Genomic DNA, 15,184 nt, shown 5'->3' on the forward strand with positions numbered 1-15,184 from the left:
AATTTACTTGTTCTTTATTTTAAATATTGTATTTATTCCCATTTTGTTTTTTACTTTAAAATAAGATATGTGCAGTGTGCATAGGGATTTGTTCATAGTTTTTTTTTATAGTCCGGCCCTCCAACGGTCTGAGGGACAGTGAACTGGCCCCCTGTGTAAAAAGTTTGGGGACCCCTGTCTTAGACGGATGTCACAGAGGGAATCTGGTCATTTTTTAAAAATAAAACATCATTCAGACTTAAATATAAATAAAATGGAAATAATGTAAGTTATTTATTTTTTCTCTCTGGACCAGTATCAAATGGCCCACAGACCAGTACCGGTCCACGGCCCAGGGGTTGAGGACCAATGATGTAATTAATAAATAGGACTCAATTGTCTATCAACTTCTGCATCACTTCAGAGACTGAGATGCTAACCAAGACATCATACTGCTTCCCAATATATCCAGTATAATCACATCTTTTGTCTTTATTAAGAGAAATACCAACAGGTATACAGTGAATGTCTTCCATTTAGAATCACATCATTCCCACCCTACCAATCTCCTCTCCAGAGAAAACTAATCTCACCAGTTTCCTCTGTATCCTTTCAGAGATATATTATGCACATATAAAAATTACACAAAGAGTAGAACCTACTATGCTGCACCTTGTATTTTTCATATATTACTTGAAGACAGTTTTAAATATACCTGTCTCATTTTTTTTAACAGCTACACAGCTTTCCACTAAATGGCTACTCATATAACTAGTTCACTACTGAAAGACATTTAGGTTGAATCTAATCTTTTATCCCCACAGTAAGTGTTGCAATGATTATCTGTGTATTTATATATCTTTGCACATATGTACTAGTATATGAATGTAAATTCTTAGTAGAATTTATGAGTCACAGATTTATGCATATTTTCCAAAAAAATTATGCAACTTTTCTTTCCTTTTTTTATTTTTGATTTATTATGTTGACATGGTTTCAAATGTCCCACTCAATATGACACCTACAACCATCTACATCATGCTCCTCACATCCTATGCAAAGCCTCTTTCCATTCCCATTTTACCCCTTTTGACCACCTCGCCCTACATCCATTCCCCCTTAATTTCCTGTTGTCTCTTATATATGTGTGTGTATATATATAATTTGGCTAATCCCTTTACCTTCTTTGATCCACTTCCCTCGTCTTCCTTCTCACTGACAGCTGTCCATCTGTTCCCTGTGACCCTGCCTCTGCTTCTATTTTGTTTCTCAGTTTACTGTGTTCATTAGATTCCACATATGAGATCATAAGATAATTTGTCTTTCTCTACCTGGCTTATTTCACTTAGCATAATAATTTCCAGTACATCCGTGCTGTTGCAAAAGGTAAGATTTCCTTCCTTTTCATGGCCATGAAATATTCCATCGTGTAAATGTACCACTGCTTTTTTATCTGCTCAATTGCTGATGTTCCCTTGGGCCATTTCCAGATCTTGGCTATTGTAAACAATGCTGCAATGAACATAGGAGTGCATATTTTCTTTTAAAATAGTGTTTTGGGATTCTTAGGATATATTCCTAGAAGTAGGAGAGCTGGGTCATAAAGCAGTTCCATTTTTAATTTTTTGAGAAAATGTCATACTGTTTTCCACAGTGGCTGCACCAGTCTGCATTCCCACCAGCAGTGAAGGAGGGTTTCCTTTTCTCCACATCCTCGCCAGCACTTGTTGTTTGTTCATTTGTTAATGAAAGCCATTCTGGCACATGTCAGGTGGTATTACAATGTGGTTTTAGATTGCATTTCTCTGACGACTATTGATGCTGAGCATTTTTTCATATGCCTATTAGCCACCTTTACATTCTCTTAGAGAAGTATCCATTCAGGTCCTTTGCCAATTTTTTTAAATTTTTTATAGATCATAATTTATTGAGTTTACAGATTCTAGTGTCACCCCGAATGCATTCCCCCTCTCCCTTATTCCCCTCAACATCTCCCTTGCCCCCTCCCCAAAGCGCCCTCCACTCTTCCCTTCAGGTTTATCCCATCCTATCATCCCCTTTCCTTCTGTTCTCTTTTCCTCTAGTCCCTTTGGTCTCTCCTCTGTCTCAATTCCGATCCTCAGTTCTCATTGTTCATTGAATTTCAAAGATGAGTGAGGTCATATGGTATTTTTTTTCTTCCTGGCTTATTTCACCCAACATAAGTTTCCAGGTCCATCCATGTTATTGCAAAAGGTAAGATTTCCTTCTTTTTCGTAGCCCCATAGTATTCCATTATATATATGTACCAAGCTTTTTAATTCAATCGTCCACTGACAAACTCTTGGGCTGTTTCCACATCTTCACTATTGTGAACAATCCTGCCATAAACTTGGGGGTGCATTTTTCCATTTGAAACAGTGCTATGCTGATCTTGGGGTATATACCTAAAAGTGAGATAGCTGGGTCAAAAGGCAGTTCAATTTTTTTTTTTTTTTTTTTTTTTTTTACAGAGACAGACAGAGTCAGACAGGAACGGAGAGAAATGAGAAGCATCAATCATCAGTTTTTCGTTGGGACACCTTAGTTGTTCATTGATTGCTTTCTCATATGTGCCTTGACCATGGGGCTACAGCAGACTGAGTAACCCCTTGCTTGAGCCAGCAACCTTGGGTCCAAGCTGGTGAGCTTTACTCAAACCAGATGAGCCTGCGCTAAGCTGGTGACCTCGGAATCTCAAACCTGGGTTCTCCGCATCCCAGTTCAATGCTGTATTCACTGCACCACCACCTGGTCAGGCAAGGCATTTCGATTTTTAATTTTTTGAGGAATCTCCATACTGTTTTCCACAGTGGCTGCACCAGTCTGCATTCCCACCAGCAGTGCAGGAGGGTTCCCTTTTCTCCACATCCTCGCCAGCACTTATTCTGTGTTGTTTTGTTGATGAGTGCCATTCTGACTGGTGTGAGGTGATATCTCATGTGGTTTTAATTTGCATTTCTCTAATGCAGTGGTTCTCAACCTGTGGGTCGTGACCCCAGCGGGGGTTGAACAACCAAAACACAGGGGTCGCCTAAAGCCGTCGGAAAATATGTATTTATTGTACAATACAATTTTAAATAAAATATGTATTTCCGATGGCTTTAGGTGACCCCTGTGTTTTGGTCGTTCAACCCCTGCCGGGGTCGCGACCCACAGGTTGAGAACTGCAGCTCTAATGATTAGTGATGTTAAGCATTTTTTCATATGCCTATTGGCCATCTCTATGTCCACTTTGGAGAAGTGTCTATTCATTTCTTTTGCCCATTTTATGATTGGATTGTTTATCTTCTTGTTGAGTTTTACAAGTTCTTTATAAATTTTGGTTATTAACCCCTTATTAGATGTATTGTCAAATATGTTCTCCCATTTTGTGGTTTGTCTTTTTATTCTATTCATATTGTCTTTAGTTATACAGAAATTTTTAGTTTGATATAGTCCCATTTGTTTATCCTTTTATTTCACTTCCCCATGGAGATAAATCAGCAAATACTGTATATTGCTGTGAGAAATGTCAGAGAGCTTATTGTCTATATTTTCTTCTAAGATGTTTATGGATTCACAGCTTACATTTAAATCTTTTATCCACTTTGAGTTTATTTTTGTGAATGGTGTAAGTTGGTGGTCTATTTTCAGTTTTTTGCAGGTAGCTGTCCAATTTTCCTAACACCATTTGTTGAAGAGGCAGTCTTTACTCCATTGTATGCTCTTACCTTCTTTGTCAAATATCAGTTTTCCATAAGGGTGTGGGTTTATTTCTGGGTTCTCTGTTCTGTTTCATTGATCTATATGCCTGTTCTTATGCCATTACCAAGCTGTTTTAAGTACAATGGCCTTGTAATATAACTTGATATTAGGAGGTGTGATACCTCCCACTATCCTCCCTTTTTAAGATTCCTGAGCCTATTTGTGTTCTTTTTTGGTTTCCTATAAATTTTTGGAATATGTGTTCTACATCTTTGAAGTATGTCATTGGTAATTTTAAGTGGTATTGCATTGAATTTATAAATTGCTTTGGGTAATATACACATTTTAATGATGTTTACATTCTTCCTAACCATGAGCACATTATACCCTTCCACTTGTTTGTGTCCTCCTTGATTTCTTTTATCAATGTTTTATAATTTTCCGAGTACAAGTCTTAAATCTCCTTGGTTAAATTTACTCCTAGATAATTTATTATTTTTTTTTGGTTGCAATATTGAAGAGGATTGTGTCCTTAATTTCTCTTTCTGGCAGTTCATGTTGGTGTATAAATATGCCTCTGATTTCTGAGTATTAATTCTATATCTTGCCACCTTGCTGAATTAATTTATCAGGTCCAGTAGTTTTTTGACTGAGACTTTAGCGTTTTCTATATACAATATCATATCATCGGCAAATAATGATAGCTTTACTTCTTCTTTTCCTATTTGGATGCCTTTTATTTCTTCTTCTTGTCTGATGTTGTGGCTAGAACTGCCAGAACTATGTTGAAGAAGAGTGGTGAAAGGGGGACCCTCTGCCTTGTTCCTAATCTTACGGGGATTGCTTTTAATTTTTGCCCATTGAGTATGATGTTCACTGTGGGTCTGTCATAGATGGCCTTTATCAAGCTGAGGTAATCCCCTGTATTCATACTTTGCTGAGAGTTTTGACCATGAATGGGTGCTGGATTTTATCAAATGCTTTTTCTGTATCTATTGAAATTATCATGTGGTTTTTCTCCTTCTTTTGTTTATGTGATAAATCACATTGATTGATTTACGAATACTGTACCAGTCTTGGTCCCCAGAATAAATCCCACTTGATCATGTTGTATGATTTTTTTTCATATATTACTGGATCTGGTTTGCTAATATTTAGTTGAGGATATTAGCATCTAAATTCATCAGGGATATTGGCCTATAATTTTTGTGTGTGTATTGTCTTTGCCTGGTTTTGGAATCAGAATTATGCTTGCCTCATAAAAGGAGATTGGAAGTCATCCTTCCTCTTGAATTTTTTGAAATAGCTTGAGAAAGATAAAAGTTAGTTCTTTCAATATTTGGTAGAATTCACCAGTGAAACCATCTGGCCCAGGGCTTTTGTTTCTTGGCAGTTTCTTTGATAACTGTTTCTATCTCATTTGTTGTAATCAGTCTGTTTTGGTTTTCTGATTCTTCTAGATTGATTTTTAAAAGATTATGTTTCAAGGAATTTGTCCATTTCATCTAGGTTGTCTAATTTTTTGCATACAGTTCTTGATAGTATTTTATTAAAATCCTTTGTATTTCTGTTGTGTCAGTTGTTATTTCTCCACTCTGATTTCTAATTTTATTTATTTGAGTCTTCTCTCTTTTTTTCTTGGTGAGTCTGGTTTAAGGTTCATCGATCTTGTTTACCTTTTCAAAGAACCAGCTCCTGGTTTCACTGATCCTCTGTATTGTTTCTTTAGCCTCTATGTCATTTATTTCTGCTCTGATCTTTATTATTTCCTTCCTTCTACTACCTCTGGGCTTTACTTATTGTTCTTTTTCTAGTTCTTTTTTTTTTCTCTTTTTTTCCTCTAGTTCTTTTAGATGCAAGGTTAAGTTGTTTATTTGAGATTTTGCTAGCTTTCTAAGATACTCCTGTAACGCTATGAACTTCCCTCTCAGTACTGCTTTTGCTCTGTCCCATAAATTTGGAGTTGTTGTATGCTCATTATCATTTCTTTCTAGGAACTTTTTCTTTCCTCTTTTATCTCATTGTTAACCCATTCATTATTTAATAACATGCTATTTAGTTTCCAAGTGTTTGAGTATTTTTCAGTTTTTCTGTTGTGGTTGATTTCTAGTTTAATGCCATTGTGATCAGAGAAAATGCTTGAACATTGGTACATAAAGACACATGCAGCCCCATGTTCATTGCAGCATTGTTCACAGTGGCCAAAACATGGAAACAACCAAAAAGCCCTTCAGTAGAAGACTGGATAAAGAAGAAGTGGTACATATAAACTATGGAATACTACTCAGCCATAAGAAATGATGACATTGGATCATTTACAACAACATGGATGGATCTTGATAACATTATACAGAGTTAAATAAGTAACTCAGAAAACACTAAGAACTGCATGATTCCATACATAGGTGGGACATAAAAACGAGACTAAGAGACATGGACAAGAGTGTGGTGGTTACCGGGGGAGGGAGGGAGAATAAGGAGGGAGAGGGGTAGGGGAGGGGCACAAAGAAAACCAGATTAAAGGTGACGGAAGACAATTTGACTTTGGGAGATGGGTATGCAACATAATTAAATGTCAAAATAACCTGGAGGTGTTTTCTCTGAAAATATGTACCCTGATTTATTAATGTCACCTCATTAAAATTAATAAAAAATAAATAAATAAAACCCGTTTAATAAAATTCAGCACCCATTTATGATAAAAACCCTCAGCAAAGTGGGAATTAGAGGGATTATTCCTCAATATAATGAAGAATATATATGACAAACCTACAGCCAACATCATACTCAATGGGCAAAAACTAAAAGTGTTTTCCCTAAAATCAGGAACAAGACAGGGATTCTACTTTCTCCACTCTTATTCAACATAGTACTAGAAGTCCTAGCCAGCAATCAGACAAGAAGAAGAAATAAAAGGCATTCAAGTTGCAAAGGAGGAAGTAGAACTCTCTTTATTCACAGATTATGTGATATTGTTACTAGAAAACCTTAAAGACTCCACCAAAAAACTAGATCTATTAAATAAATTTGGCAAAATAGCAGAATACAAAATTAATATTCAGAAATTGGTGGCATTATTATACACCAAAAATGAACTATCAAACAGAGAAATTAAGAAAACAATCCCATTTACTATTGAAAAAAAAAGGTATGTAAGAATAAATTTAACCAACAAGGTAATGGCCTGTACTCAGAAAATTATAGGATGCTGAAGAAAGAAATTAAGGAAGATATAAATAAGTGAAAGCATATACCATGTTCATGAAATGGAAGGATTAACATCATTAAAATGTCCAAACTATACAAAGTAATCTATAGATTCAACACAACATCTATTAAAATACCATTGACATATTTCATAGAGCTAGATCAAATATTCCAAAAATTTATACGGAACCAAAAAACACACTGAGTGGTGGTTACCGGGGGTGGGGAGGGGAAGGAAGGGGGTAGGGAGAGAGGAGGGGCACAAAGAAAACCAGATAGAAGGTGACGGAAGACTATATGACTTTGGGTGATGGGTATGCAACATAATTAAATGTCAAAATGATTTGGAGATGTTTTCTCTGAACCTATTGTACCCTGATTGATCAATGTCACTCCATTAAAATTAATTTAAAAAAACACACTGAATAGCCTCAGCAATCTTGAAGAAGAACAAAGTTGGAGGTATCACAATACCTGATCAAACTATACTACAAGGCCATTGTAACCAAGACAGCCTGGTACTGGCATAAGAACTGGGATACAGATAAATGGAACAGAACAAAGAACCCAGAAATAAACCAATGTCTTTGTAGTCAATTAGTATTTGACAAAAAAAAAAGCAGGAGCATGCAGTGGAGTAAAGATAGTCTCTTCAACAAAAAATGCTGGGAAAATTGGATAGGTACATGTAAAAAAATGAAACCAGACCACCAAGTTACATTATACACAAGAATAAACTTAAAATGGATAAAAGTCTTAAGTGTAGGTCATAAAACCATAAGAATCCTAAAAGAAAGCAGGCAGTAAAATCTCAGACATCTCTTGTAGCAATATTTTTCTGATATGTCTTCTCGAGCAAGGTAAACAAAGGAAAAAATTAGCAAATGGGACTACATCAAACTAAAAAGCTTTTTCACAGAAAAACTTACAACAAAATGAAAAACAGGCCCACTGAATAGGAGAATATATTTGCCAATGATGCTTCTGATAAGTCTCCAAAATACATAAAGAACTTATACAACACAACACCAGGATGACAAACAATCCAGTTAAGAAATGGGCAAAGAACCTGAATAGACACTTCTCCAAAAAGGACATACAGGGAGCCAATACATATATGAAAAAATGTTCAATGTCATTAATTATCAAAGAAATGCGAATAAAAACTACTATGAGATATCACCTCACACCTGTCAGAATGGCTATCATCAATAACTCTACATACAAATAACAAGTGTTGGCAAGGATTTTGAGAAAAGGAAACCCTCCTGTACTGTTGGTGGAAATGCAGACTGCTGCAGCCACTGTGAAAAGCAGTATGGAGTTTCCCGAAAAAATAAAAAAATGAAACTGGCTTTTGACCCAGCTACTCCACTTCTGGTAATATATCATAAGAATACATGTGCCTATGATCACTGCAGCATTATTTACAATAGTCAAGATCTAGAAACAGGCCAAGTACCCATCAGTAAATGAGTGGATTAAAAAAAGCAGTGGGCTTGACCAGGCGGTGGCACAGTGGATAGAGCGTCAGACTGGGATGCAGAAGACCCAGGTTCGAGACCCCGAGGTCACCAGCTTGAGCGTGGGCTCATCTAGTTTGAGCAAAATCCCACCAGCTTGAACCCAAGGTTGCTGGCTCCAGCAAGGGGTTACTCGGCCTGCTGAAGGCCTACGGTCAAGGCACATATGAGAAAACAATCAATGAACAACTAAGGTGTTGCAACATGCAATAAAAAACTAATGATTGATGCTTCTCATCTCTCTCCGTTCCTGTCTGTCCCTGTCTATCCCTCTCTCTGTCTCTGTAAAAAAAAAAAAAAAAAATTAAAAAAAAATTTAAAAAAAGTTTCTCCCCCCCCCCAAAAAAAGCAGTGGTACATTTACACACTGGAACACTACTCAGCCGTGAATAGAAGAAAATCTTACCTTCTACAACAGCATGGATGGATCTGGAGATTATTAGGCTAGGTGAAATGAGCCAGTCAAAGAAAGACAAGTACCATTCAATTTCACGTATATGTGAAATCCAATGAACAAATTAAACTGACAAACAAAATTCTAACAAAGACATAGATACATGGAATAAACTGACAGCTGTCAGAGGGGAAGAGGGTTGGGGGACTGGATGACAGGCGGTGACAGGATTAAACAAATATACACACAGACACACCCACACACCCACACATATAACACATATACTCAGACAACAGTGTGGTGATAGCCAGGGGGGAAAGGGGGATGGACAGGATAGGTACAGGTGGACAAAGGGTGGGAAATGGAGATGGAAAGAGTCTTTGCTTGGACGATGGGTGCACTATGCAGTGTGCAGATGATGTTTTATGGAGTTGCATACCTGAATCTGTACCCCAATAAATTCAATTAAAAAACGTGGTATTGTATCAAGTACATTTCCTTACTTTGGGAAAATCAGGCAAAGGTCCTGTTTAATTTACAAGCTGAATGTAATCAAATTCACTGTCTTCCCCAATTTAGGAGAAATAAAAGGGAATTATGTTGGTTCTTATACTTTCCTTTTTTAGGCAAAGCATCTAAAAGTATTATCAAAATTATTTGAAAAGGCTATATTATACAATAATAAAAAACAAACATTTGAGTTCTGATTTCTAGGTTAATTCTGTTAATACAATTTAGATGCCTATAGACAGATGCCTTGTGTACAATATATTGATAAAGACTAATATAAACTAGTTGATTCAATTTCTGTTAATACATACTTGTCATTGCATAGTATGAAAACAAGCAATAACCCTAGTCCTTGTTTCCCATCTCATGGTATCTGAGAATTAATAAAAGATAAAAATATGGTCCCATTCATTTATTTTTGCCTTTATTTCCCTTGCCTTTGGGGTCAAATTCATAAAATGTTCTCTACAGTCAAGGTCAATAAATTTTGTACCCATGTTTTCTTCTATGAAACATTGTTTCAGATCTTATATTTAGGTCTTTGATCCATTTTGAATTAATTTTTGTACATGGGTACAAATTATAGTCAAGTTTTATTCTTTTGCATGTGGCTTTCCAATTTTCCCAGCACCATTTATTGAAGAAGCTTTCTTTCCTCCATTGTGTGTTTTTGGCTCCTTTATCAAAGACTATCTGTCCATATGAGTATGGTTTTATTTCTGTGATTTTGATTCTGTTCCATTGGTCTGTCTGTCTGTCTTTCCCCCAATACCATGCTGTTTTGATTATCGTGGCTCTGTGTTATAATTTAAAGACAGGTGGGGTAATACCTCTGGCTTCATTCCTTTTTCTCAGGATTGCTTTGGCTATTTGGAGTCTTTTATGATTCCATACAAACCTGGTGGGGTTTTTTGTGTCTTATTTGTTTAAAAAATTACACTGGGATTTTAATGAGAATTGCATTAAATTCATATATTGCTTTGGGAAATATGGCCATTTTAACTATGCTGATGTAATCAACAGTTCAAATGCTATAGAAATGTTTATCTGAAACCTATGTACTCTTATTGATCAATGTCACTTTGTTAAATTTAATTTCTAAATTAAAAAAATTAAAGAAAGATAAAAATACTTGTCTAAAGAAAATCTACTCCAGATTATCTGATTTTCAATTAAAAATGTTAATTAGTACCCAAGATTTCTTTTCTCAGTGTAAAAGAATATCAACTAGATCTAAAAAAAATTGTTTCTCTTTACAAAATTTGCAAAATATTGCTTTTCCAGTGTGCATCTTTGAGCAATGTAAAGAGCTATGTTGTTATCTGGAGAAACTATGTGTGCTAAACAAGTGCTCCACAATGCCATGGCTCCCAATACTTCTGTCCTTGTACTAACCTGAGGCAGTCATTTGTGCTAAGAAGAGCAGGTACACAGAGGTAGCATCCAACTGCAAGTGTCCCCACTGGTCATCACCTACTACAGTAGCACAGGTGTTGGTATTATACTTGGCATGAAGGCTATCCTTGGTACTCTGACTGTATTTGAAGGACTCCACTTTATCCACCTGAAGAAAACAAAAACAGTTAAACGCTATGCAAAAAAGCATCCCAAATGCTATACTTCTGTAGTACTCTAACTGAAAGACATTTCCTGCAACTTAGATTTGATTATGTGTGCATCTGATATATGATAGTAACTATTATACCAGTGGTAGTCAACCTGGTCCCTACCGCCCACTAGTGGGCATTCCAGCTTTCATGGTGGGCGGTAGCAGAGCAACCAAAGTATAAATAAAAAGATAGATTTAACTATAGTAAGTTGTTTTATAAAACTTTATTCTGCCAAACTTAGCGAAAATCCGACATAAAGTACTTGGTAAGTAATTATTATTATATGCTTTAACTTGCTGTAACTCTGCTTTATAAATTTTATAAAGTAAAGTTGCTTCCCTACTTTATAAATGACCATTACTGTGGAGCCGGTAGGCAGTTAGAAAATTTTACTACTAACAGAGATACAAAAGTGGGCGGTAGGTATAAAAAGGTTGACTATCCCTGTATTATACCTTTAAATATGGTTCGTTAAATCGGTGACTTTAAACATATTTGATAAAATAGAAAGTGCAAATATCTAAAATAAAAAAGGTAGCAAAGAAGGGGATAAAAAAAAATGATGGCTGTAAGATAGCCTAATAGAGAACACTAGTAAATAAAAAAAGTTCAGAAGTCTAGAGTTGATTTCTTTTTATTTTAGACTTCTTTAATGCCCGTGAACAGTCATTTTATTAATCTGGGCCTCAATTTCTTCTTCTAATAAAATGTAATCTTAGTTTTAAGAAAATAAGTTCAGATTCAAGATGTGCAAATTGTGTAAAGATGTCCTAGGATAAAGGGAAAATACTTTTTTTTAATAAAATGCTTTTGAATGGAAAAAATGTCATAGCACAACCTAAAAGATAAACCACAGACTGCTAAAATTTATTTGCAGTATGTGACAAAGCATTAATATCCATAATGTTCAGGAACTCCTCAAATAGGCAGGAAAGAGCCCCAATGAAAAATAGTCAAAAGATCTAACAGGCAGTTTAATAGAAGAAGAAATGCAAAGTTTTAATCTACACATGAAGGAATGCTCAACTTAAGTCAAGATCAGGAAAATGTAAATTAATGACGAAGATATAACCTTTTGGCTCCTTATCGCCAATCATACAATCTGAAACACTTCTAAAGCTTATTTTCTCCCTAAATTCTGCTCCAAAATTTATTTTGACATGGAACTAATTGTAGTTTTTATTTATTTTATTAGTGTGAAAATGTATGTTTCCCTACAGAAAGATTAACATTTTTGTTCTAGACTTGATGAGGGCATAATATACTGTATGATATATGTACTGTAGTGCCTTTTAAAAATCTAAAAAGTTCAGAACTTTAAAATATATCTGGTCCCAAGGGTTTCAGATGAGGGATTATAGAGCTGTATCATCTTTTACTCAACATATGTAATTACATGTGCAGCAATGACAAAGTATATTTAAAAATCATTTGTAGAGGGGTAAAAAAAAAAGACTAGAAGGATACATTCCAGTGTTAACTGGGTAATAAAATCATGAGTTCCATTTCCCCACTCGATTCTACAACTTTTCTAAAATTAGTGTGTACTGTTTGTGAAATTTAATCCTAAGGGGTAAAGATACTATTATAATGTGCTTTTATTACGCAGGGAGCTGTCAACAATGGCATACCTGTCTGATCATGCAGTTTAGCAGTCCCCTCATCAGCTTCACTACACTCTGCAAAAATAAATGGAAAGAAGACTGTTATAAACATCCCTAGATGCAGGAACACTTACTCAGCAACTGCAGTTGGTACATGACCTTTGAGAACAAGTAACCCTATCCTGGGTTCCTATTTACATGGCATTTACTTTTTAAGTACACAGGAGAACAGATTGCAGCTAAAAGTAGAATCAAAAGCCACAGTTGGTGACTCCTTCAAACTAAGAAAGTCCAAGTTCCAACAGGTTTATATAAAACTAAGCCAAACACCCTATTAGAGAACATTCTACCTGGAGAAAATGGGCAAATCAGTTCAAAAATCATAAAGCTATGAAAATATTCTAAAATATACCCGATGGCCTAGAAAAGCCAACATCACCACCTTTATTTTTCTAAACTAGTCAAGACTTTTCTTCAACAGTCCACAGAAATATTTATCTGGACATTTCCCCTAAAGAATAAGATGATTTTCAATTTATAATAATTGTAAAGGGGAATTGTTAGTACAACTCAACCCCTTTTCCACAAAAATAAATAAATAAATAAATAAAAAGCCACAAACTTCTTAAGTTCCTAAGTTATTATTTCTCTTACTAGGGCCTGACAATTTCTTATTTATTTATTTATTTTTCTTCTTTTTCTAATTGATAGGAGGGTAGATCAAGAGACAGACTCCCGTGTGCTCCCTAACTGGGATCCCCCTGGCAATCTCCCGTCTGGGGCCGATGCTCTGCCCATTGGGGCCATGCTTACAACTGAGCTATTTTTAGCACATGAGGCAGAGGCTCTATGGAGCCATCCTCAGCAGGGCCTGGCAATTTCTAAAGTAGTTTTCTAATCATAGTACTCCGAACTTGTGATGACCAACTATATGCTATACTAGTTGGTATAATATAATATAGTAATAATAATGAAATTTAATCATAATATAGTATAGTAATACAATATTATATGATATCATACAATATGATATTATACTATACTATACTAATTATACTACATGACATGAGAAGGGACCATCAACAGGTGCATGGATAGGCAATATATTTTGAAAGAACATAATCAAACAGCTTTTTCATTTCTCTAAGCTTTCTGTTTCACACTTCAGAAGAAATACAACTATATTACTCCAGGGAATGTTGGCTCAGGGGTGGCTTCAGGACACCTCTGCAAAATAATCTACTTGGGAGATGCATCATTCTGCTAGTCTTTCAAAACATTCAAGCAATAGGCATGGTAAGGATAAGTACTTTAATTATGCTCCAACTCTTCATAAAGTATTTTTATTGGGAGAGGGAAATGTTTCCTTGGGAGAGTATCTTTTTAAAGTAATTTCCACCTACAAATGCTCTCCTACCCTTAAAGATGAAGAAATGAGAGACAGAGACAGATGGGGGGGGTCACAATGCATGATCTTACCATCTTTTAAAGCATGGAACATTCACTATAAAGTAATGAAACTGATTGCAACTTATAGAAAAATCTCTATCATTACTCTTACCCTAATAAAAGACATTACCCTTTTTTTAATTTATTCATTTTAATAGGAGAGAGAGAGAGTGAAATGGGTGGAACAGGAAGCATCAACTCCCATATGTGCCTTGACCAGGCAAGCCCGGGGTTTTGAACCAGTGACCTGAGCATTCCAGGTCAATACTTTATCCACTGCGCCACCACAGGTCAGGCAACAAGACATTACCCTCTAATAAACCCTGTTACAGAAAGTATTTAGCACAGCTTTCTCATTTTGCAGGGAGACTTCATTCAAGTATGAATTATCGTTTACATGTCACCACGTGCTCACAGGTTCATACCACATCCTTTCAACTCACTTTACCATCTAGGCCTGCTACTCGCACCTACATTTTCTTTAAATCAAACAGAAAACCTGGGGAATCATGGGCCCAGTGGAGGATTCCTGATTGCCATCCATTTTTGTCCTCCTGAAATGTCCATTGTCAGCTGTTTCTATCCTCAAATTCCAACTTAAAAGTTGGATAGGATAAAGTTAATAGGAATCATAGGAAGGTAGAAATAAGGAGAGGTATCTATACTTTGTATTCCCCCCCAAACTGGTCATATTCTGATTCGGGTGCAGTAGATGGCATTAATTATACATGTTTATTCATATGTCAGCGCTTCTAATCACACCTATACTTTTTGATCTATGTATTGGTGAATTGGTTATGTAAAGATATATAACTATGTACAACCATAGTTATGTTAAGTAATAGTATCTCTCTCCAGGCATATGTACAAACAGAATTTACTGATCATCTAAGATATTCAAACTACTCTACCAGGCTTAGTGGATCATAATGACAAGGCAGACAGGACATTTTAAAAAATATATACTACACATTTCTATCTAATAATTCCTAGTTATCCTTTAAAATCCAATTCCTCTGTGAATCTTTCTTTGCCTTGTCGATGGGAATTGGACACTCCCATCTCTGTGTTTCCACAGAAATTTGTACTTATCTTCTCTACATAGAGTATCTACATTATTTGTCCTAATGCTTTGTAACTATTTATCTGTTTCTTCCCCCATCAAACTATGAACTCCTTAATAAAAAGGGACAGAGCCCTGGC

General features: G+C 35.7%; 1 protein-coding gene across 5 annotated transcripts in view; it reads right to left on the reverse strand.

The window, feature by feature from the left end:
• Positions 1-15,184, reverse strand: part of PHKA1 (phosphorylase kinase regulatory subunit alpha 1) — a 150,613-nt gene that overhangs the window by 128,820 nt on the left and 6,609 nt on the right. For all 5 annotated transcript variants that reach the window (XM_066248707.1, XM_066248709.1, XM_066248708.1 and 2 more), the window contains 2 exons: positions 12,560-12,607; positions 10,714-10,882 (listed from right to left, as the gene is read on the reverse strand). In XM_066248707.1, the coding sequence (XP_066104804.1) occupies positions 10,714-10,882; positions 12,560-12,607 (217 nt within the window). The remainder of the gene's footprint in view (positions 1-10,713; positions 10,883-12,559; positions 12,608-15,184) is intronic.

The sequence above is a fragment of the Saccopteryx bilineata genome, chromosome X (assembly GCF_036850765.1).
Source record: "Saccopteryx bilineata isolate mSacBil1 chromosome X, mSacBil1_pri_phased_curated, whole genome shotgun sequence".
NCBI classification, from domain to species: domain Eukaryota; kingdom Metazoa; phylum Chordata; class Mammalia; order Chiroptera; family Emballonuridae; genus Saccopteryx; species Saccopteryx bilineata.